The 24891-nt window shown below is 39.3% G+C and overlaps 1 protein-coding gene across 3 annotated transcripts in view; it reads left to right on the plus strand.

The window, feature by feature from the left end:
- Positions 1–12489, plus strand: part of nfatc2a (nuclear factor of activated T cells 2a) — a 34141-nt gene extending 21652 nt beyond the window's left edge. For 2 of the 3 annotated variants that reach the window (XM_084720376.1, XM_084720374.1), the window contains exons 9-10: positions 332–1036; positions 11601–12489. In XM_084720376.1, the coding sequence (XP_084576502.1) occupies positions 332–1036; positions 11601–11656 (761 nt within the window). In that variant the 3' untranslated portion in view covers positions 11657–12489. The remainder of the gene's footprint in view (positions 1–331; positions 1037–11600) is intronic. The other variant, XM_084720375.1, reaches the window with a different exon arrangement.
- Positions 12490–24891: the final 12402 nt, after the last annotated feature.

Below are 24891 nucleotides of genomic sequence, written 5' to 3' on the forward strand. Positions count from 1 at the left end.
GAGAAGCTAGCTAACACAGGCTAACTAAGGGTGTTAGCTAAGCTAGCTAACAACTGACAGTAATGCTTTCTAGTAACATTAAAGAGTGATATGGTGAAGTGGTAACCATGGTAACTGGAATGCACATCTGCTGTAAAATGACTGTAACTACTGTGAAAGCCTCAGTCTGAACACGGTCTTAAGTGAACCCTATACCTTGGGGAAATATTTTGCATAAGGGACAAACTTAAATTTGAAACTTAAGGTGGTTTATGCAGCTGCACATGGAAGTACCAGTTACTTCCTCTCAGAGTATTTACAGCCTCTCTTTGACTTTTCAACTTCTTTCCAGCTCCATCCATCAAGACAGAGCCCATAGATGAGTATGAAGCAGACCACATGGGTTTTGCCGTGCCTCAGATCTTGGGCTTATCCCCTCACTCCTACTACCATAACCAGCGCAGCGTCCTCCATCCAGACAACGGCCTGGTCCCCGGCATGGCCTCCTGCCAGCGTCTCGGCTCCAGCCAGGATGCACGTTTCCAGCAGCAGAGCCCAGCCATCGTCTACTCCCGCGGGGGCAAGAGTCTGAGCAGCAGCCCCAGCCTTTATCAGCAGACCGGAGTGATGATGCCTGACCCCCACCGGTCGGTCCTGGTCCACACCGGCTCCCCGGCTCAGTCTGTAGGTCCCATCGGTGCAGGCCAGCATCCTTCCATCATCCAGTTCTCCCCCACCAACCATCACCTGCTCCGGGCAGGAGACCCTCAAGCTCTCCCCGCTGCACAGCCCGACAGCCAGCAGGTCATCTACTGCGACGGCTACTCCCCACAGGCGGCCGCCGCCCACTCACCCACGCCCCCCCAGGCCCAGGCAGCGGTGACCCACCCTCAGCACTATCCCACCGTGATCCAGCAGCAGCCCTACGCACAGAAGGGGCAGCAGAAAGCCCGGCCCCCGCCTGGAACGGGGCAGATGGAGGCTCCGGGAGACGGACAGAGGAGGGTGACAGTCAAGGAGGAGAACTTGGACCAGGCCTACCTAGATGATGGTGAGTGTAAGTTAATGCTTTTATACTCTGTGTGAGTGGGAGAGCTTGTTTTCTGTTTTTATCAGTTAAGTGCAATGAGGTGTAAGAAAGCAGGCAGACAAGTGATGGATATGTACAATTCCCTTTCTTGAAAAAGATGGATGATAAGAACCGCTAACAGAGATATGACTTTTCCTCAGAACAATTCAAGGATATTTACAGTATCTGCGCCATCTCCTCTGTACACACCCCGGTTTGATCTATGTGCTATAGTATCCCTCTGAACAAAGCCAACAGAACAAGCTCACACTGTTAAAACAATCCTCGACAGGAGGTGTAGTTTTGTTCCACTCAAGGTGGAAATAACATGGATTATGAGTCATATGTTTATACTTATGCTTGTCAACCCCATTACCCTCTGACAGAATTGATGTGAGGCCACGTCCAGCAGCAGGTTGTACCTCTTCCGCACTGTAGAGTTAAAGGTTCTGCAAATGCTACCACTGTATAATAATTATTGTTATTATTAATTAAACTTTAGTTATAACAGTTTTCATACGTTGATGATGATGTGGGCTCACTATTTGGCACAATAACATACACGTGTAGAAGTACAGATAAAAAAAGTAGTATTGATTTAACGTCTTTACTCAAGTAAAATTCAAAAAGTACAGGCTCTGAAATGTACAGTATAAAAGTAAAATGTCATCCTTATGAAGGGCATTTCCAGCTGTTTCTGTGCAAAGCTAAGAAAACTTTTCTCCGTGGTCGAGTCTTCCGCTCTTGCCTGTTTCATCTTGTTACATCTTACACGTCGTTTTTATCTTAACTCTGTCAAGTGTGATATGCACCAAAAGATACACCAACAAGTTATCTTGTCTATGTGTTATTGTGCCGTCAATTTAGACTGAAAACAGTCTTGCTGTTGAGAGGGCAGTGTGCAATGATGAAAAAGAAAAGTCATTCAATAATTCCTCACAAATGCGTTCAAACTAAAGTAACACAAGCCTGTTCTGAAAATGTAAGGAGTAGAAAGTACAGATATTTGAGTTAAAATGTAGATAGCCAAAGTGTAAATTACAGTAACAAAGTATTAGTACTTACTAACAGTATTGCCAAAGCCTGTATGAATCTGGTAATTTGATATTGTAATTTGGTGCAAAATGAAAACCTTTTTACTGTTAAGATATTCTATTGGTGGTAAAATGCTTGTAACTTATTAACAAATATCTGATTAAGCTGACAGATATAAATGCTAGTATAAATGGAGAAGACAAAGTAAACTGAGTAAGCAATAAGATCTGAGGCTGAACAGTACAGATAAATGTGGGCTCGCTATTTGGCAAGCAACAGGTCCCTATAGTCAATTTTATCAACTATGTTGTAACAGCTTATTAATGATTTATAAAGCTTTTGCAACTTGACTAATAACCTAATTATAAATCATTTATACCCTACAAACTACATTATGTTTTGGTAACACTTTCTAATAACCATCATTAATAAATGGTAAATTGATAAGTTAATAGTTATTTACTTTTAACAAACAGAATGTTTGTATATGCTTTATAAACTATTTATCAAGTGACTGTAAAGTTATACACATCAGTTGCAACTTTACAATAACCATCCAGATATTTATAGACATATAAATATCTATAATATTTATTTATGTTCTCACTCCCAGTGCATCAAATACGACATGTTGGTCAGTGGCCTCACCCTTAAAACTATGACACTTCAGGTATTAATGTTCATTATGTAACGTAACATATTATAAACATCAGTTGTAATATTAGCCATTCAAATAATGTTAGTAAATGGTTTACAAACTAATTTTTATTATCTATTACAGAGAGTTAAAAATATCTGGTCCAAGTCTTTATATAATGATTCTTAAAGGACCAGTGTGTAGGATTTAGTGCCATCTAGTGTTGAGCTTGCTAAGTGCAAACACCTTCTATGGTGGCAGTGTAATTCGCAAAAAATGTGAAAGGCTAGAGCCGTTGTTTGGTTTGTCCTTCTGGGCTTCTACAGAAACCTGTGGTGCAACATGGCAGCCTCCATGGAGGAGGACCTGCGCCATAGATATAGAGTATACAATAATGAAAACATACTAATGAACATTAAATTAAATATCAATTTACCATTTATTAATGATAGTTTTAGAGTGTTACAAGTAGTTCTGAAAGCAGGTACAGTATTTTTCCGTTCTGTAGTCCGTGTCAGTCAGGTGAGGTTTAAAGGCAGTTTGAGGTCATCGTCAACAATATTCATTCTGCCGGTCGCAGGGGTTCGTCTGGCACCTCCACGGATCAGGAAATGAGCTTTTTTTCTCTCTCTCTCGCATTAAAGACAGCGAGAGAGAAAAGAGTGTCACTCTCCTGACCGCCTGGACATGTTGACACTGTTATGAAGTGAAAAACAACTTCCATGGCAACCATTGTCAAACAGTGGAACGGGCTGCCTGGGAGAGCTGGGGAAAGCCTCTTTGTTTGTTATAGTTGGCCCGGGCTTCTCCTTGGCCTTACGCCCCTCGATTCTGTGGGGGAACCCACCAGAGGATTAGCTTTTTTTCCGACTACGGGATTCTGCCAATCTGGCACAAGAAATTCCTATTTGCAGCTGCTCTCCTCCAGAAATCCAGCCTGATCCCTGTAAGATAGCGAGAGGGTGGAGGGTAGTTCGCAGGAAAAGGGAAAGGGTTGTGTGTGTGTGCGTGTTTGAATGGAAAAAATGAAACGAAGAAAAAAGGCCAGCAATGGAATTTGTGTTTTTTGGATGGGGCTTGCAGGGTTTCCCTCCGCAGTAAACAGCAACAGGGCTGTGAGTCGGTGAATTAACAAGGACTTAAAGGCCTCCTGTTTGATCCTCCCATCATCATAAGGTGATGACGACCAGTCGGCTCCCCAAGGTGCCGCTGCGTCTTTGTTCAGTTTGAGTTTTTACTCAAATAGCGCGTTACCATTTCCCTGGAAATCTCATTAAAACTAATTGCAGAATTAGCGCTTACTTCTTTTTAATTGCCTTCTTTTATCCCGAAAACTGCGGGAGATTTTATTATTTTAAAACTACAATATAATTAGCAGCACTTCTACAATATTACATTCCTGAATGAAAGGGATAGTTTGAATTATTTGAAGTGGATTCTAATGAGGTATTTCTTGATAGTGGTTGTATTACCTACAGTAGATGTGGGTCAGCAGTTTGGAGAAGCAGAGAGGAGAACCAGCATGGAAGCTAAGCAATGAACTGCTGTGGACAGGATCAGCGACAAAAGGTATTTTAGCCATTTAAAGAATCCCCACCTAAAAAAATCAATATCAGTTTAAGTGTACGCTTTATTTTGAATGTTTTCACTGCTTTTCTTTGCTGTCAGACAGCCTTTTTGCAGGGTAATCTGTGTTATATAAGCCAAATATCACTCTCTCCAAACCAACCAAACTCCATAGGCAAAATCAGTCATTTTACCTTGTACAACATAGGAGTTGCTGGTCTACCACTTCCTCAATCTGTGATTTTGTTTGTGTTTTGTGATTCACCAAAGTCACACAAAAATACAAGCAAACTAACAGATCAAGGCAGCAGAAGATCAGCAGCTCTTGTGTTCTATGAGGTAAAACTACTGTTTTTGCCTATGGAGTTTTGTTTGTTTGGGGATAGCAATATTTGACCTGTATAATGGCAAAGTAAAACTGTGAAAATACTGTAAATATAACTGATGTTTTTAGGAGGACCTTTTTTTAGGTAGCTAAAATAAGTTTTGTTGCTTTTGTTGCATTTCTTAGCTTTCTCCACTGGTACTCCTGATGCTTTTTCTAACTAGGTGCATGTTAACACACTGACTATTGATAAGCACCTCATATAACCCCACATTAAATAATCCAAACTATCCCTTTAAAAGCTTATTTATGACCCATTAGCATCTGCATTTGGCTAATGTGCCCACTGCTTATAACTCCTACAGGTGATAATCCACCTACCCACATCATTTAATGAGGAAAAAAAGAGGGGACTTCCCGATATTCAAAATATTTTTTTGCAGACAGAGGGTGAGAAGATAAGCGTGGTCAAAAAAATCCCCCTGTGTTTGACTGCAAAGGTGTTCGAATATGATCCTGACCACAAAACAATCATTTAAGTTGGGACTATCAAACAGCATTTCCACCAAAGTGAGATTGTCAACATTACTCATCGAGACGCGTTTCAGTCTGTAGTCATTTTTGACGAAAGGGTGAAGCCACATCCTGGTATCGTCACAGTGTTGTGGTCGATAACTGTCACATCTCAGAGGTGCCTGAACTGTGTCAACTTTAGTGAGGAGTGTTAAAATGAATGTCAGGTATTTTCACTTTGTACCAAAACTCTGTACGCAGTGTCTCCCACGCAGGGGTCTCGTATCTACAAGTTCCCATGGCTCTGGTTTGTGCTCGTGCAACATCTGCTGCAATTATTTATTTATTGTATCTGTCCGCCTGAAAAAAAGACACCTGTTGGAGCTTGCTTGGCTTTTGGATCAGAAAAGGTCAAGAATGTCTCACATGGTTTGTGAAAACGGCACAGCGGCCAATGGCGAGGCCTACAAAGGCAGAGAGTGACAGATTTAGTGGGTGTGGAATAAAGCCCAGAGGCAGTGGAGCAGGTGAAATTGTTCCAGCAGGTAGAGATCAGGGCAGAAGAGATAAAGCACACAGCAACAGCCTGGTGGCAACGCATTAGTCTCAGCTCACTTCCATCCCATTTGAAAGGCTTGATCAAATACACAACACGGCCGTACCTAGATGGTGCTACAGCCACACAGATGAGTGCACGGCATCTGCTTTAAAAAACTTAATTTAAAGTGTATGAGTGGTTTCTGTTCCTGTATGTAGACTCTGTATTTGTCAGCATCAGTGTGTAAAATTTAGGGGGATTTGTACTGTAACCCACAGTGGGCAAACCAGACACTTGCTCTAGAGTGCTCTAGAGCAGCTTGTGTTTTTTGCCAAGTTTTACAGCCACCTTCGGGTCTCCTACATGCTTGGAAGGGGAGGGTGAGGCAAGGGGTATTCATTCGGTTGCAGTCTTCAAGATGCCACTATATCCTTCACATGCAACCTTTAATGAATGGCCTATCTGTTCTGAAACAATGTTCACCTGGCCATATATACAGTGCAACATCGATCAGTGCCTGTAATGTTATTTCACATCATACCTTGAAGACGTCCCTTCCAAATGCATTTAGAGACATCAGCGTCAAAGTCCACAGTTGTTTTATACAAGACTAAGAGCCACACTTAGTAGCTCTGTGAGGCTCTGGTGCAGTGGTGCATTAGCATGCTAACATTAGCTAAACTAAACAGAAAGTACAGTTGAGGCTTGAGGATGTCTTTAGTTTTGTGGGTGTGTGGTCATAAACCAAAGTGTTGCACAAAGTGGATCTTTTAATGGCACCAGACGAAATGTCAAGTGATCAATAAAGTTGTTGCACTTCATCCTGAGGTGAGGAAAGCATCGAGGTGGGTAGCAAATTTTCTGACAAACCGTCCAAGAATTGTCGAGATATTTCACTCCAGCACATTCTCAGTCTGAGCTTGTCAAATACGCCAGCCTGATCGGTGACCCTGCACTTCAAAATATGACATTCCAGTATCAGTTTTACATGTGCGGTACTCCACAGTTAGCAGTAATGAGTATGCAACATCCAGGTAGACTTTCAGATAAAGTCACAAAAGCTACTTGGTTAGGTTTAGGCAATAAAACTACTTTGCCAGGCTCAGGAAAAGATCATGGTTTGTGTTAAAATAAGTATTTTAGTTACAAGTTAAAGCATTTAGGTAAGTTTATATATGTTAAGTATGTTAAAAGGAACTCAGCACTGACTGTTGGTTTCACACGGGGAAAACTCTGGTCTCCTGGGTGAAAGTCCTGTGTTTGTATCATCCATCCATCCACCCCACCTCCTCCATATGCGGGTTTTCTTGCTGTTTATACTACATCACCTGACTTAAACAACACATAATGCTTGAGGCACATCAACCTCATGGTGCCACAAGAAAAAAAGTCAGAGGAGTCATTAGATTTAATCTTCTGGGGGTCATGAATGTCTGAACAAAGTTTCATGGTTATCCTTTTCATAACTTTTGAGGTATTTCATATTCTACTTCAAACTGTACTGAAACTTCAGTACTCATATTGAGACTTCAGCAGTCTAAGATAATCAAATCAAGATCTTCTGAAGTTAGTTTTCTCAGTGTGAAATTCCCTCTTTGAGTTGCTGATCCGTGGTGGAGGGACAGTAAGACAAAGAGGGAATTTAGCTTTAAAAAGTTTGACTCCTGAAGCCTCATAGCTGCTTCAGTTGAACTTTGGAACAGAGGCAGATTAATTCTTCTGTTGGAATCAGATTGAAAACGGATCTCCTGACAGCCAGCGCGAGAGAGAATGAACAATAACAGCGACTAATAACTCTTTCACTGTACATATGGGTGTGTGAGCATTGTTTGAAGACAGACTTGAAAAAAAAGAAGCGAGCACTGACAACACCGGATCTGTGGTTAGACTGGTGGTTAGCTGTCAGTCCACTTACTCTACTTTCTCTTTTCAGCTTCGTGCTGTCATTACAATCCCTCATCAGCCTCTCTCAAATCTCTCCAGTCATGAACACACTGTGCACCCTTCTACAACACAAACACACTCACTGTATTAACATGCAAATACTTGCAGACACACAAACACACACATTCCAGCTCGCAGCAGGCAGCGCGCAGCTACTGAGTCAGCTACTGTACGTGCCGTCTCGCTCTCTCCTCCCACCGTCGGTAAACAGTGCAGCTCATTGGTGCAGAACTCGGGAGCCAGACACTCACCTATTGAACAGACTAGCCCGAGTGTTCCCCGGGCCAGCCTCAAATAGCCGCTCCATGCCAACCCTTCATTAGATTCAGTAAAGCCCCACTGTATGTTGCCCCCTCTGCGGCGCTCCTGCTGCTTCTCAGAGCTTGTTTTATGCTCAGGAAAAATCCTGTGGCACTGCTGGGGAGATGAAAGTGTCTTTAAGGCATTAGGTGTCAGAGGGAATTCCACTACAGACTAAAATAAACAGGGACGCTGATGTTGTGACGACAGCAGAGCGCCCAGTTTGGCTGCCCCTGCAGTTTTGCAGATGCTGCTCTGGCTATAAAATGTGCTCAGTGTTGAGAGCTGCTCTAACGGCTTGTTTCTTTTTCAACATCTGCAAATGATCAGACAGAAAGGCAACGGGAGAGGCTGAGAGAGAGACAGACAAAGATTGGTTTGTTGGATGGAAGAGGATCTCTGTCTGATTGCTTAATTAGATTTCAGGACCCTTTGCTGCAGTGCTACTTCATCATTTCCATTAGGGCTTTCATTATGTATTAATTTGCTAATTTCTTTCACAACTAATCTTGTAGTCTATAAAATGTCAAAAAATGCTGATAACAATCTTCCAGAGCCCAAAGTGATGCCTTCAGATTAATTCTTTTGTCCAACCAACAGCCCAAAACCCAAAGACAAGACAAAGAAAAAAACAGAAAATCCTCTCATTTAAAGAGAGAGTTAACCCCAAGATCAAAAATACATATTTTTCCTCTGACTTGTAGTGCTATTTATCCATCTAGATTTCTTTTGGTGTGACTTGCAGACTTTAAATATCGTGAAATATCATGACCTGGTTACTCAAGATAATCCACACACCTTGTTATGAGCAGTTTCATGTGAGAACTACTGTCTCTGTAATAGAAAGACAGTGGTTCCATTAGACTGTAAAGTACTTCAGGTAGTTTCTGCTGTAAAAAAAAAAGTAGTAGATAAAAGGTAGACATCTGGTAGATATCTCCAAAACTGCAACTCACACCAAAAAAATCTAGATGGATAAATAGCACTTCAGGCCAGGAGGAAAATATGTATGGACTGTCCCTTTAAGAAGCTGGAAAAAGAGTAATGTTTCACATTTCTGCTAGAAAATGACTGAATGATTAATTGATTATCAAAATGGTTCACAACTATTTTTTTTTATCAGCCAATCTATTAATCAAGTAATCATTGCAACTTTACTTTAAATTAGACACAGTAACTTTTATGTATGCTTTCATCACCTCTTATACAGGAATCATCTTATGTAAGAACATGTTATCACCTTCAACAGTTACTTTTGTTAATTTTGTGGCGAGCCGTTCTGACCTCCACACTGTCATCTGCTGTGTGGGTGAGATGGTGTCCAGTTTCATTTTACATGTTTTAATAGCTGCGTCCTTTGTCTAGCCATCATGTAAATTAAGGTTTTAAATAGAGGTGACACAAAGCAGCTGAATAAAGGTCCTCTACCTCTGTAATAAGTAGCAGCATGCAGTATTTTGTACGGCTGGTGATTCAGTAGTGAACCATCATAATATCTTTACATTTTTAAGACCAAGATTTCAGTGGTACAACAGCAGCAAAAAGGATAGCAGAAAAGGAGGACGCATCAATAAAAACCAAGATATGGACAACAGAAACATCTTTCATTCATTCTACTGAGTTGAACGGAATAGTTTTACTTATTAGCCTTCTTGTCAAAATTTAAAGTGGATGAGATGGTTGATACCGCTCTCATATTTGTCACCTGAACATGAGGCTATAGCCAGCAGCCAGTTAGCTTAGCTTAGTTTAAAGTAAGTACCAAGTAAGTAAGTAAGTGACAAAATAGGCACATGTTTTTAGCTTTTGTTTAGAGCCAAGCTAACTGTTTCCCCGTTTTCATTTTGTATGCTATGCTAAGTTAAGCTAACTGGGTGTTGGATGTCACTTCTTTGCGAAAAAAGAAGCATAAAACAACAAGTGACCCAAAGTTTTCAACTGAATACAGAGCCAGGCTATCTGTTTCCCCCTCTTTTGGATTTTTATGCTAAGCTAAGCTATTTGGCTTCTGTCTCTAGATTCATATTTAGAGTAGCCTACAGACATGAGAGGTATCGATTTTCTTGTCAAACTCAGCAAGAAAGCAAATATACAGATTTATAAAAATGTTGAACTATTGAACAGAACAGGAACAGCACCCACAAAACTACTGCAAAATTTCAGTGAAGTTTTTTACAAACTGCTGAATGATCCACCAGTGCTGATATTAAGATCTTTACATTGTTCATTTTTAACTTCTGTTGAAGAGCCCAATGACTTGGTTACAGGCAAAGAGCTTTTCTGACCCACTTTGAATTCTTATAGCTTAGCTTTGTTTAGCATATGGAAAAAGGCATAACAGCACTTCTAAAGCTCCTTAATTTGCACATTATTTTCTTTACAAAATTTAAGATGTTCATGTAATGTGAAGTTGTTAACCTTTGTACAGAGCCAAGATAACTGTTTCCCCATGCTTTCACTTTTTATGCTAAGCTAAGCTATGCTGCTGGGTGTAGATTCATATTAGAGTATAGGTATGAAAATGACATTGGTCTTCCTGTCTAACTTGTTCGTCCAGGTCATTGTAATCTCAAAATAAGATTAAATGAAAAGTGGACTTGTTTATATGTCTTTGAAGACCAGTCTGACACGCATGAACTGAAAATATTGAACCACTGATAAAGCAGGAGCTACACCCACAAAACAAAGGCAACATTTGTATTTTAATAGCTGTTTTACCATCTGCTGAATGAGCCACCAGTGCTGATATTCAGATTTTAACACTTATATTTTTAACTTTAGTTGAATAACCCAATCCCAAACTGTGGCCCATTACCATGGTTACAAAATCACAGACACGATACGCTCTCTAATGGCTTGGTTACAGGCAAAGAGCTTTTTTGGCCCACTTTGGAATACTTATATTACTCATCGACCCTAATGAGTTCCCCGAGGCACGGTGGAAGCAGTGGCACCAGCCTGTAATTTCTCCGAGTGCCAGTGTACACAGACAGACGCACAGTAGGCTTCCAGTGCCGGGCTCCCACATAAACACAGACAGGGTGGCATATCTGGAGGGATGACATGTCACACATTCTTGTCATTCCTTCCTGCTTACTGCAGAGCTACCTGTTGATAGTGTGACTTTTGTGTGACTGTGTTTAAACAAAGGTTAACACGTGCACTCGCAGTAGTTACACTTCCTCTTGCTGTTTGGATGTCGCTGCTTATTTTATCATCACACGCGCAACAAAGCTGCAAATACTCGCTATAGGACAGACATGAAGAATCTAAATTATTCAATGCAGAAACATAATATCAATATTTAATTTTATTTTCAATGCATGACACTTGTTATAATCCCCACCCACACATTGTGATTCTATTTTTAGAACCATGACACTGAAAGTTTCCATTTCAACCCCCTTCCTCTTCTGTTGATGCATATACACACACTTGTAATCGTCCCAGCAACAGGAAGTAATCACTCATACACCCATGCATAGCTCTACCTCTAGTGGTTATTCAACATTAATGCAGTCTTTATGTGGCCTCCATCAACACCCTGCACAGAAATGCTGATTGAGCAACAATGCCAGCAGTATTTCTGGAATATTATCAATATAAAAATATAATCAATAATCAGAAGGATTCTGTTTTAACACTATTTTTGAGTTGTCACTGTCTAACATCCCTGTCTTTCTTCGCTTTACAGTGAATGAGATCATAAGAAAGGATCTGACAGGCGTTCAGGCCAGAGGGCAGACATAGAGGAGGGACCCGAGCAGGAAATGACAACATGCATCCCCCCGCCGTCACACACAGACAGACACGCACGCACGCATTCTTCAACCTTCCAGCGAGGTGACGCACATCCACCAACAGTCAGACCTTCTCTTCCTCATTTTCTTTACACGTACAGACAGAAATATCAGCTCCCGGCTGCTGTGTTTGCTTTGGATGTTTCCCTGCAATAAACAGTTTCATTTGGCAAACAGAACAATTCATTTTAGCCATAACGTCAACACAGACACCCAGCAGGTTTCTGACAAGCCCGTGACAGAAGACGGGGGAATGTGCCTTATTGTTTTAATTTTATTTTCTTGATAAAGTTTGTTTTACAAAGGAGATTAAATAGGGGATATAAACGTGTTCCCAGAATAGCATTTTCCATGTTGTCCAGGCAATAAATTCCCACCTGTATGCCTCATACTAGTGAATGATGCCTATGTAGCGTGCAAAGGCTTCAAATTTGTAAAATTTCTCATTGAAGGAAATCGGTTGGTCAACAGCTTTAATGTCCAGTCCCTTCAGAATTTTGCAGGCTTTTTTGTGATTGTTGTGACCTAAAATGCCTGATTTCACAGCAGCTTTTCTGCATTTTTTTGCGATGAAATTGCAGGAGCAAGTGCATATTGCACCCATGACAAAAATTAAAAAAATACAAACAGATTAATGATAAAACATTGAGTTGGTTCACTGAGATGTACATGCATGACATTTGCATGGGGGCCTATGATTGTTAGAAACTGTGAAGATCGGTCACATTTGCAGAAAAGCTGCTGTGATTGGACAAAAGTGCAAGTTCATGCAGAATTCACAGAGACTGGTTGAATTTGGCAACCTCGCAATTTTCTTGAGGGACTGAATGTCACACCAAAAAACTTAAGCCCCACTACCAATATTCAAATATTTCTTCTGGCCAAAAGCTTGTCATCTTTTTGCACAAAGTGTGTATTTTGTCTGTGTGTATCTTCATATGCAGTTTTACATGAAAAGGTTGTCCTAAGCTTACATGCTGATCATCTCATTTTAAGTGCAGTTTTCTAATTGAAGTGAAGCGCACACCTGCCTTAACCATATAAAAATGACACCTCCTAATATGCACTGTTTTCAATAACAGGGGGTTCAATGTTATTACTTAGTTTTTTTTATATAATATTTGAGTCATGTGAATAATGTACCATTTTATATTCGTAAAAATATATATTGCATTATATTCAGGTGATGATGCCAAAGTGGCTTCACAGGGGCCTGTGATGCTACAGCAAAGTGTGGGTCTACAAGTACATTTTTAAATGATTTCTCTGCTCAAGTTGATTTTTTTTGTGTCACTTTTACATTGAAAATGATTTAAAAATGTATCTTAATGCCTGGCTCATGCAAGCTGAAGTGAGAGATTTTGTACACTCAAATTTAAAGGTGGATTTGCTTTTTTAATCTTTTTTTTTGTCTATTGTATTTGTATTGCTCTTAAAATTGATTGTAATAACATCTGTGGCTGCGTCCACAGTCTAAAACAGAATATTCCAAAGCTTGTACTTTGTGTATTGTTTTGTGTATAGTTGAATTTTGCATCTGTCCATAATGACAATCAGTATACTCAAAGCTAAATGCCTGCCTATGCAGAAGCTTCATGCTTGCTGATGTAAAGAGCATACATTATTACACTTTATACACACTGTAAGCACAGTAGGGAAAGAATACAGTGTGTATAACCTATGAGCTTTGATGAAAAAAGCTGTAGTTTAAAAATTATTTTTTTGTAATGTTGTAATATTTCACTGACTGAATTGGAGTAGATAAAAAGTGCCAAGTGCCATTTGTATGATTGTAAAGAGGAAAAAATGTTTCAAGTGAAGTAAAACAGTTAAAAACACGCAATAGAAGTAAAATGTAGACTGAATCTCAATGTTTAATATTTGATAAGGACCTATTTGATGGAAAACAAGGTTTTATTTTTTTAATATTAGTAAATCTAATATGATTCTATTAATGATATTTTTCATTGAGCCAGTACAGCACAAGTGCATTTGACATTTCTTGAATGTAATCTATATTAAATAGTTTTTTCCCCTTTTCTGTAAATATTAGATACAAAGTGTGATTGTCCATGTCTTATGATAAAGCTTGAGTAGACTAATATAGAAACAATTTGTTGTCTGTCATGCATCTTTTACTTGTCTCTTGTGTTTATAATATACACAATGTTCTAGTTATCATATCTTTTATCTGTTTTATTACAATATAAAACTTTGTTTTTTTTTTTCTGAAGGGAATTATTATACATTACCAAAAACTTTTAAGTCTCCCCTTAATAGGTTATATTTTTGTTCATGCGTTTATTATTTTACAATCTTTAAAGAAATCTTTGGTAATGAAAAGGTTATTAATACTGTCTTATTTTATTTTTCTGTGTTCATAGTTGTCATGTATTTGTTTCATTTTGAGTCTACTACACTTTGTGCCTCCTTAAAAATTCTCTGTTTCATGCTATTTTTGTATCCTTAAAAGTAGCAATAAATAATACCCATATATACCATGATTGTCCTTGTTTTAATCTCATTCTTCTGCAGTTTCTCTCTTGAGTAAGTATTTAACATGACCTCAAGCAGGAAGTGATGAAAAGAAAGCGATGGAGTTGACGCCGACCCTCCTGGTGCAAGAGTACAGAAGGAATGACAGAGAGAGTTGAGGGTGCTGGAGAAGTTACAGCAAAAGCTGCAAGAGCATAGGCAGATGCAGTACATCTCCACAGGCTATGAGTGTGGTGGGTTTTAGATCGATAGTGTACTGCAGGCAGGCAAGTCTAGTTCCTGCCACGCTTTTCTAACACATGCAGAGTGTGTCCTGGTAATGTCTTACTGAAATAAGCAGAAACGTCTCTGAGATAAAGGCGTCATCTGGATGGTAGCATATGTGGCTCCAAAACCTGTATGTACCTTTCAGCATTAGTCGGGCCTATACCATACCATCAGAGGTGCTGGCTTTTGAAGTTAGCACCAGTAACAATCTGGATGTTCCTTTTCCTTTTTAGCCCAGCGGACATGAGGTCCATGATTTCCATAAACGACCTGGACTCATCAGAACACTTTTCCACTTTGCATCAGTCCCTCTCAGATGAGCTCGGGCCCAGAGACGTCTGCAGCATTTCTGGATGTTGCTGATATATCCTTTTATACAGTTATGTGGGTTTTTAAAACAGTTTTTTAATGCAGTGCCACCTGAGGGGTCAAAGGTCACAGGCATTCAGTAACGTTTTTTCGGTCTTCCATTTATTTTTTTCATTTTACTTTTTATTCACGGGGACAGTGCACATTAATTAACATCACTGTAAATGTACCAGTGTTAGCCAAAAGGCTCATTTATGACTGTTGTCCCTCAGCCATGTGTTAAATTGGCCAATAAAAAAACACATAAAACACAACATATAAGGTGGAGCCGGGAAAGGCAAAACACAAACAGCTAAACGGAGAAAAAAACTTCAAGGAGTAAAGCACCATCGTGCAAAGAACATGTGTATGTGCAGAGATTTCTCTGGATTCTCTGAAGTTAACTGTTTTTTCATAAAGTGGTGCACCTTACCCCATCCATGCTTGTGACGATGTCCCTTTAATATCCAATCATGATACTGTCTCCTGTTACAAGTTAACCTGTTCATCAGTCGAGTGGTCTAAACTGGTGTTTTTGTGCATTCCTCAACTTTAACAGTTTTTCATTTCCCCAAATTCAGGGTAAGTATATATTTACAAAAAACAAATCAGTCTGAATGTTAAATATCTTTTTTCTTCTACTGTATTCAATTGAATACAAATCAAAAAGTATTTGCAAATCATTGCACTCTGTTTGTATTTACGTCTTACACAACGGCCCACCTTTTTCTGGAATTATGTTGTACTAACAGTGTACTCAAGATACAAGTATTATGTCGAAATAATTGCACAACTATGAATGACTCAAGCTATAAATAGATTTAATTAGTGTTGTGGTGTCTCACTGTCTCCTGTTTCTTTTCTTTTTATTTATATGGAACACAATGTGAAAGATTGCACACAGGTGGTTGTCAATTATTGAGAGACACTCCCAGATCGTCCCACACCTGTGCACACAGAGTGGGAGGAGCGTTATCTACTTGAGCTCGATGCTGTGTGACTTGTTAAAAACACTCTTCATGAAGGTCCGAGACCAGTGTGTTGTCTTTTCTTTTCATAAGACTGAATTTAGTAAATGGAAAAATAGTAGTTAGCTTTTGAAATTCAGGTTTGCCATATCATAATGTCAGTTTTCAGTGAAGTATTAAAAATCTTAAGTTGCAGATTGTGGAAGATGTTGCTGTAATAGGAGAAAAATCAAACGGTGTTGATCAAATTGTTGCAGTAATTAAATTTTTTAAGGACTTGTTTTGTTAAATATGTCAAAAAAGGTGTTGGATTTTCAGTAAACACTCAAACACTTCAGACCTTGTTATTAATGCCTAAAAAGGAGATTTGTTAGTCTTTTTTCATGTTTTAAATATTTGAACACAGGATCTTGTGAAAATCATCTCAATATTCTGTCTTTTATGAGAGGAAAGTTGAAAATTAGCAGATCCAGTAGACGGTGACTCATTAAGTGGCCCCCTCCTGCCCTGAGGCTGGAGCAGACGGACTCATGGAGACCCAACATGTTTGTTTATTATTTATACAACATAAAAATACTCAGAACTTGAGGTTTAATCGAGTAAAATGATGTGATATTTACACAGGCGCACGTGCCAGTGTACAGTGCACACACGGCTTCAAACACCATCCCTCCCTCAAACAGCAAATAACAACAAAAAGGGGACTCTCATGCCCGGAGGCTGTAGTTGCTATGGAGACAGCTTGTTTGGTGCTTTGGTCCCTGTGTCGGGAGGAGGAGGGCTCTGTGAATGAACCTTGTGTTCAGGAAGTCTCTGGTTATGACATCACCACGGGGTGAAAAAGCAGCACGTGGGCTTCTCTGCATGAGTCGTCTCATACAGCCCACTCATACAGATATGCCACGATGACTCATGCGCCCTTTAGCACTTGATGGTGTAATGAGTTCGGACCGCATACAAATTGGCTGTGTGAAATCGGACAAGAATGAACTACATGATGAGCTTGGCATTTCATTCAGCTTGCTTTTTTGTCATTTAAAAAAAAAAAAATCAAAAAGACTGAGCTCATCCTGACACGGAGGGCATCAAGCTTTAACTGGACACAACATGAGCTGTGATTTAACTGTAAATCAAATCCCACACATGAAGTCCAGTCTTGAATATAATGTCCAAAAACCGAACTGGCTGCGACACTCAGGTGTCTTCATATGGTGGAAAAAAAATATTAAAAAGTGACCGGGTCAGCTGCAGAGCAGCAGTATAATGGGCTGTTTGTGCAGAATAAAGATGACCTTGTCCATTTGCAGACGCTTCTGAAAACTCCACATCATTTTCTCAGAGACATGAGTCAGTTTCCTGGGCTTCAGGTGTGTAAATGCCTTACTGAATGCCAAAGTTGGTCGTCTTACTGAACTTATTAGGTGGAGGACAGATGGAGGACATTTGCATCAAAATGTTCTGCAAACAGAGGCAAATAAATTTGGATAAATATGTCGGTTGAACGATGTTATTATCAATCTGCTGTCTGGCTTTCACCAAAACAAACAAACAAACAAACAAACAAACAAACAAACAAAATGCAAACAGTTTTAATAATTTAATGCATTGTTCCTCATCTCAGTCCAGACTTTTTATGACTGGGGTGGCCCAAGTGGGACACTGACTTATGCAGGGGTGGCATGAAGAGAGTGCTATTCTGTAAGTGCTATTAGTAGTGATTTAATAATAACATTAATGAATCATGTCTAATATCTACTCTAATTACTTTAATAATGTTTATATATATATATATATATATATAAAGATAAATAGTCAGACCAATCACCAATATAACAAATTGGCACCATAAAAATATAAAATAAATCTTCCATACTTAAGATTCTTCAATGTCAAAGTCAGTAGGATTTCCTCTGAGCTGTTCCTAAATGCATCAGGGCATCAAATATCAATGTTTTGGGTTGGTGAAACATCCTGAGCACAGCAAAATAATGGGTAAAAATTGGGAAATACAGGCAGAGAGCAGGGTACTTGTCATGGTTTGGGGTTTTCTTGGTTATTTCCTGTTTTATTTTGTAGTTCTGGTCTTCCCTCATGTGTTTTGCCTTTGCTTCCTGTCCTTTTCTTGCTCTTTCTGATTGACATTGGTTTCACCTGTCCTGTCCACCTGTGGTTATTAGTTCTTTGTCTGTTTAGTCCCGATGTTTCTCTGTTTCTTTGCCAGTTTGTTGTTGCCCATGTGTGTCATCCTGCTGTCTCCTGTTTTGCCCTTCTTTGTTGGACCTTGTGTCATTTTTTTCTGGACTGTTTTTGTGTTTTGCCCTCTTGTGGATTCCTTTGTTGTTGTTTTTTGGACCCTGGATTTTACCCTCCATAAGCCCTTGTTCCTTTGTTCACTTTTAAATATATTTGAACTGGTTCTCCCTAGTGGTCTGCATTTTGGGTCCTTCATCTTGTTTACCTTGACACACACGTGACAGTGTTTGCAGATACAGCCACCAACACACACTTTTAGCAGGTCATAATGATGACTGAAAGGGATTATGTCATATCAGTCTAAACACTATTTATTGTAGGAAAATGTTGCAGATTATATCTTGAAGAAGGAAATCTCTCCCCCAGCCTGTGAAGCTCCAGTAAAATAATTTGATTTTTATTTACATTTTAGCTTAAATGGAACCATAACTGGCATCTCATTTTACAAAACTGTGTTGTAAAATGATCAAAGTAAATTAACAATAAAATTACATGTATCGAGAGAGAACCACTAATTTAGTGGAGCTGAAAGATTCAAGGTTTTTAACATAACTTCACTTTGACCCATGAGACACACAGCTTTGGAAGTCAAACGTGCAGGACAGAGTCTGATGATGACCTGTACATGAGTGACGAAAAGCCAGACATGGAAACTCAGCTGCATGGTCATACTCTGTATTATACTGACAACTAGTGTAACAAGAGGAAACTAACAGTCAGTGGCGGGACCTGCTGACGGCCTGCAGGGGGAGACAAGAACATGTGAATACAGTTCAGGAGGATCTGTTAAAAGCTACTCCACTGGAATCGAGACAGTCACTGAGGTGCATTACCAAACAGAAGTGCTCCTCTGTGGAGTGATGGGAATACTTCACTGTGTATTTTTACCACTGAACTGACAGATTCAGGCACTTCAGAATTGCAAATTAAATCGAATGAAGCACATATGAGCAGCTTACAAAAGCTGCTTTGTCAAAACAGCTGTATGCTTTATTTAGCCTCTCCAAAATACATTTAGTATTCAAGCAGCTGCAGCACTGACCATTTTATGTTTTAATTAAATTCTGAAATAGATTTTCTTTAAGTCTGAACACAATTAGCCTGTTAAAAAGCAGATGCATTAAGTGAAATTTGTGAGGAAAAGAAAGCCTGACTTTTTCTGAGGCAGGGTTTCTTTCGGATCAGGAAGAAACCTAGAAATAATATAAAGGAGCAGACAAAAGAGCAAAAACAGCCTTTAAAAACAGTGTCTCTCTTTAGCTTCATGGTGCAAAGCAAACTGCATCTGTAGGAATCAGACCGAGGAGAGAGTTACTACATAAACATAACTCTGCATTTCATAACTGATATCATGACGTTAGCCCATAAAGCATCAGTGTATGTTGTCTTAGTATGGACTTGCAAGGATGTTTTATGGATTGCAAAGCTGTTTGGGCTAATTTAAGGGGGTTTATGATGGGCTGTACTGTAGTATCCAAACCATTAATCTGCGTGTTAAATGTGCAGCAGGCTCAGGTTAATATATATATATATATATATATATATATATATATATATATATATATATATATATATATATGTACACACACACACAGATAATGTAACTAACTAGATGGGACTACCTGGTTATTCTAGTAGATACTCAGGCTTGTGGAGTGCAGTGTTGCAGGCATTAAATTCAGAATTAGTGTATATTCACTAAAACAATATGTATTAGTTTGAATATTAAATATATTGTCTTTGTACTGTCTTCTACTGAATACAAGTTATGTTTTCATTTATGTTTTATGCAACAACCCAACTTTTTCTTAAACTGGGGTTTATACATAAAATGACAATGAACAAAAATGCAAATAAAACAAATTATTCTGCAATGAAGTGAGGTTTCTTTGCTCTGTGTTCCTCTTGAATATCACACATTAAATTAGGGTTTAGGTTTAGAGTTCCAGCTAAGTTGGTTCTGATTAATTATAATATATTGGTAAGTCAGTTCTTATTATAGCCTTTCCGTTTTTGCTGGATGTTTGCACATCAAGGTGCAAGTAACCCTCAGAGCAGAAACAATAAAACAAAAAAATAAAATAATCTAAACAAAAACCCAGTTATAATACTGCAATTCTGTGTAATAACAATCGACTTGATAAGCTGCACAAATCAACTCACAACATGTCATAATAGCAGCCTCAGTTCTTGTATTTATCTTTTCATTTGTTAAATGATAACATGTCCTCACGCAGAGCACTTTTCACAGCAACAAAACAAAAGCAGGCAGTGCAGTGAGCCACACAAACTGTCCAAACTCTTAAAATGGTTCATTATTATCTATTATAACCAGTTGGTGAAAAGCCACTCTTGCTCCGAGGTGAACGGTGACATCAGCTCTGAAGTGGCCTTGATGCTCATTAAGTCAGAGGAAACAACAGGCTCCAGTGGTAAATACAGCTGCCGCCCACCACCAGCAACACAAAGCAACACGCGGCTCCATACTTCATTTCTTTAGTTCCCTCCACCTGCGTTTACATAATGCTTCCTTCTCGCTGCAGCCTGCTCCTGACAGGGCAGTAATTGAGAGGATATTCATAGAAAATCTTCATGTTAATGCAAATAAATGATCTCATTAGTTGGTATGGCACAGGTGAATATTGGAATTTGTAAAGCTGCTGCACTGGCAGATTTTTTTTTGCAGCTGAAGCTCTGCAGTGTGATGTTTTATTATAGTAATAACACGCTCAGATTCAATCGAACAGATATCATAAATCTACCTCCATAAAGTTATTCTATACAATATATAAGTTATTTAGTTTTTTTTTTTCTTTTTCTGTGCTGAGTTCCCCTCAACATGTCTCATTTTGCTACTTCACTCTGTACTGTAATTTCCTGTTTCCCAGAATGACTTACAGCAAATACCAGTGGGTGTGAACTTGCTGCCTTTAATCAAAGGTGGGTGTATGTGCGTGGGCGCAGGCAAGGTTGTCGACTACTTTCTGAACATTGTGCCGTATATAACATGATTGCTTCACCCTTCACACATACAGTATCTTTAGGTAACGTTCTATAGGTGACGGAGAGATAAGTGTCTGATCGATTTCTCTGTTTAATTGTTATGTGTGATGTAATTGTTGCTGTTATAAGAGTAAAAGAGTGAATCTAAACAATAGCTCTCTGTCTTTTTAACCAGACAGTCTATACCTCTGGAGGTGGCAAGGCTGGTTAGTCTGTTGGTCGGTCCACTGCTTTGGTCCACACTGAAATATCTCAAAAACGAACAGCCATATATGAGATTTTATACAAAGTTTTAATTTATATAGAGAAATATCTCAACATCTTAATGATAGAGTGGCTCAAAATTTTGTTCAGATGCTGACTTTTCTAGTTCCAGTCTGATTTTAAGTTGGATATCTCAACAAATATTGGACTATTACAATCCCATCAGCTGTGTTTAGTTGGCTCTCTTGAAAAACAGACCAGCTGCTACAAGGAACTGTCATATTGATTTTGGAGGCCCCTGTTTACAAAGCGGAAGTGTTTCCACCACCATAACTATTAATTATATCATAAAAAATAAAATTATCTAAATAAAAATGCTTCTTTTTTTATTGCCTAACATGCTACTCACTGTAACTTTGGCTGGGAAAATGTAAACACAGGCTTATTTCATCTGTGAGAATCTGACCAGTGTCTTCTTGGACTCCTTTGTTTATGGAGGACATATTGAGGCATTAGCATGAAATTGAGATGGTTTCATAAACGAGCTAAAAACTCCTTGTAGCAGCTTTAATCAAAGTCAACTGCTGGCGCACTAACACGCTAAACACTAAAGCTGTCATGGTTTGGGATTTCTTGTTAGTGTTTCCTGTTTTATTTTGGAGTCTTTCCTCTTATTTCTGCCTTTACTTCCTGTCTTTGTCTGTTTTCCTGCTCTTCTGCGTTAAGGTTGTTTCCACCTGTCCTTGATTGTTCCCACCTGCCCCTAATTTAGCCCTCTGTGTGTATATTGTCAGTTTGTGTTCCCTCTGTCAGTTGTCAGGTTGTCTGTTCTTCTTTTGTTCACTTGGATCATTCTTTGTGTTTTTTTGGACTCTTGTTTTTTGTTTTTTTAGTTTTCACCTGAACTTCCCAGTTGACTTTTGTCATTTTGTGTTCCCTGCCTTCCCCACAGTAAGTTATTAAAGTTATCCTTTTGTTAATCCACACCTGTGTCTTTTTTTCGGGTCCATCTCAGACCTGAACTGTGACAAACTCTAATAACTCTAATAATAAAATACCAACATGTTGACTGTTGTATTTAGCTCACAGCTCCCCTGTGCCTTTACAGCCTCACAGAGCCTCTGGCATGGCTGTACATCAGTCTTTTCTGGCCCTAAGGGGCTAAAAGTAAAACCTGATGGTTACAGTCGACATCCTTGGCAACTAAAACCTTCACATGCCTCTGGAGCCGTACATTAGCATAATGACAATTTAGCCACCAGACAGTAAAACAATTCAAATAAATTTGTCATTCCTCAAGAGCTCATTTGTAAAAGTACCAGGTGCATTTTCCTTTAAAGTGGCTGCATTATGCTTCATGGGTTTTACCTCTTGTGTATTATAGCTTTTTTGTGCGTCCACACTGGAGAAAATTACATGCTCCTACAGAAAATGCTGCCCCTGACCTGCTTGAAACATTTATTTGTAATTTAGCCTTTTTTTCAGCTCAGTGACGGTCCCGCCCACTGAAACCTCTTGCCATTATTGTAACACAAAGATGTGGAAGGTATCAGTGAAACACGCCAATATATTTTTGCCTGCAAGAACCCAGAAGTCTTCATGTACTCCCCTACCATAAGAGGATGTCAAGAACCAGTGGATTAACTTTGATGGAAACATGATGGAAAGGTCCCCACAACCACTGGAAAACTCTTAACGTTATGTGTTCATTTAACATTTTATTACAGACTGTTTAATGAGCATCGGTACAAGTTCAAAGATGTATTCATGCTGGCCGTCCATGACCTGACTTCAATCTTGGAAGCTGTAAATTTTGCCATGTTTTATGTTGTTTTACGTATTATTTTGGAGGCTACCCTGTTGAACTTGGCGTTAGCATGTAGCGCTGCTAATGTGGCTACTGCTACAGGCTGGGTGGGATGTACTAATGTTGTAATATTGAGGGACAGTCAAGAGAAACTGTGTGAACATTAAGCCTCATTTGAATCTAAGTAATGAGAAGTCAGATGCCAACTGGGTTTTCATGTTGCTTTTGTGGGGAGCACTGGCTCAGCTATCATTAGCTTAGTTGTTACACCAAAGCCCGGTATGTGTTGCGGCTGTATGTAAATTTACTTGACAGACACCCTGAAGGTAACAATACTGCCTCCTGTGAAAAAGAAATGGTAACACCTCAGGAATTAATTTATTGGGAGCTTTGTGAAAACCATAAAACTGACATTAGTGGCCCGCTGGGAAGCAAGGCCACGGCTAATGTGGATCAGATCAGCTGTTCGAACACGTGCAGTGGTAAGGATTTCAGTAAGACAAGGTTATTCTTTTGATATTCAAAAGTGCAGCTTCGATAGTAGTCATTTCCCAGCTACAAACACTGGCAGAGCTTTGATCCATTCAGTCCAAAAACACTGGAAAAGTCTCGACAAGATGTTCAATTAAATCATTTTATCCCCATTCAGTTTAGTGGAGGACTAAACTGGAATTTAGCTGGTTTGGATAATACGGTTACATGAGGTTCTTATTGAGAGTCAGTGTATTGCCTATGGCAGTCCCAGTATTTGAAGCTAAGCAATGTACTGCTGTGGCCAGGGTCAACAATAAAATGTATTTTAGCCACTTGAAAAAACATCAATATCAGTTTAAGCGTATGCTATATTTAGAACCACTTTACCTTGCTGGCAGACAGCATTTTCTCATGGCCAAATACCACCCTCAATTGATAAAATAAGTAATTTTACCTTGCAGAACACTGGATTTTCTGTTCCACCGCTGCCTGGATCTGTTAGCTAGATGGTGTTATTGTTTGACTTGGGTTAATACATCCATGGCTAAAATGGAGCATGTCAGCGGTGAACAGAGGCGCTGAGGCTATGAAAAATATGAGAAATTTAATTAATTTAACATTAAATGTAGAGTAAAGGTGAATCTCAGCATTATGGGCACATATACAAATATACAAAGTATGCTGAGAATTAGTCTCTGCTTTTAACCCAACCTAGTATTAGCAGTGGGCTGCAGCTGTACAGTCACGACCTTCTTGCTTTGAGGCAACAGTGTTAACCACCATGCAGCCCAGAGGCATGTAAACCTATTCTAATAGAGCCCCCAAATAAAAGTATGAACCTGAAAATTAGTATAATATGGCCTTAATGATCCTGTGACTTAAACAGCGTCATTGTTGAATAAGTGCCAGAACACTGCAGGTCAGCAGAGCATCACAAGGTCTGCTGGAGGTAAAGTGCCAAGCACAAAAGTACACCTCAACAATAATTACGGTGGAGGGGAGAGGGTGACTACTGGGGCATATAAACATTTATTGAATTTAGAGAGGTCTGCCTTCTCTCCAGCATAGTGGTACTAAATGGCACTTTGCTTCTGGTGCTCAAAACACCAAAACAGTACACTTGAAAAATTCAAAACTAGCTTCTCTTTGACCCGGTTACTCAAGATAATACACAGACCTTGCTGTGAGTCGATTCATGTAGGAACTACTTTTTTTCTGCAGTATAATCTACTAGAACTACCTTCTTTCTACTAGAGAGAAAGTCATTCCTACATGAAACTTCTCACAACAAGTTCTGTGTGTGCACCACAAGCCAAGTCCCATTTAGTCCCATTATACTGGAAAGAAGGCAGACATCGCAGTACA

Source organism: Lutjanus erythropterus, chromosome 6 (genome assembly GCF_056507025.1).
Source record: "Lutjanus erythropterus isolate fLutEry1 chromosome 6, fLutEry1.hap2, whole genome shotgun sequence".
Classification (NCBI taxonomy): domain Eukaryota; kingdom Metazoa; phylum Chordata; class Actinopteri; order Lutjaniformes; family Lutjanidae; genus Lutjanus; species Lutjanus erythropterus.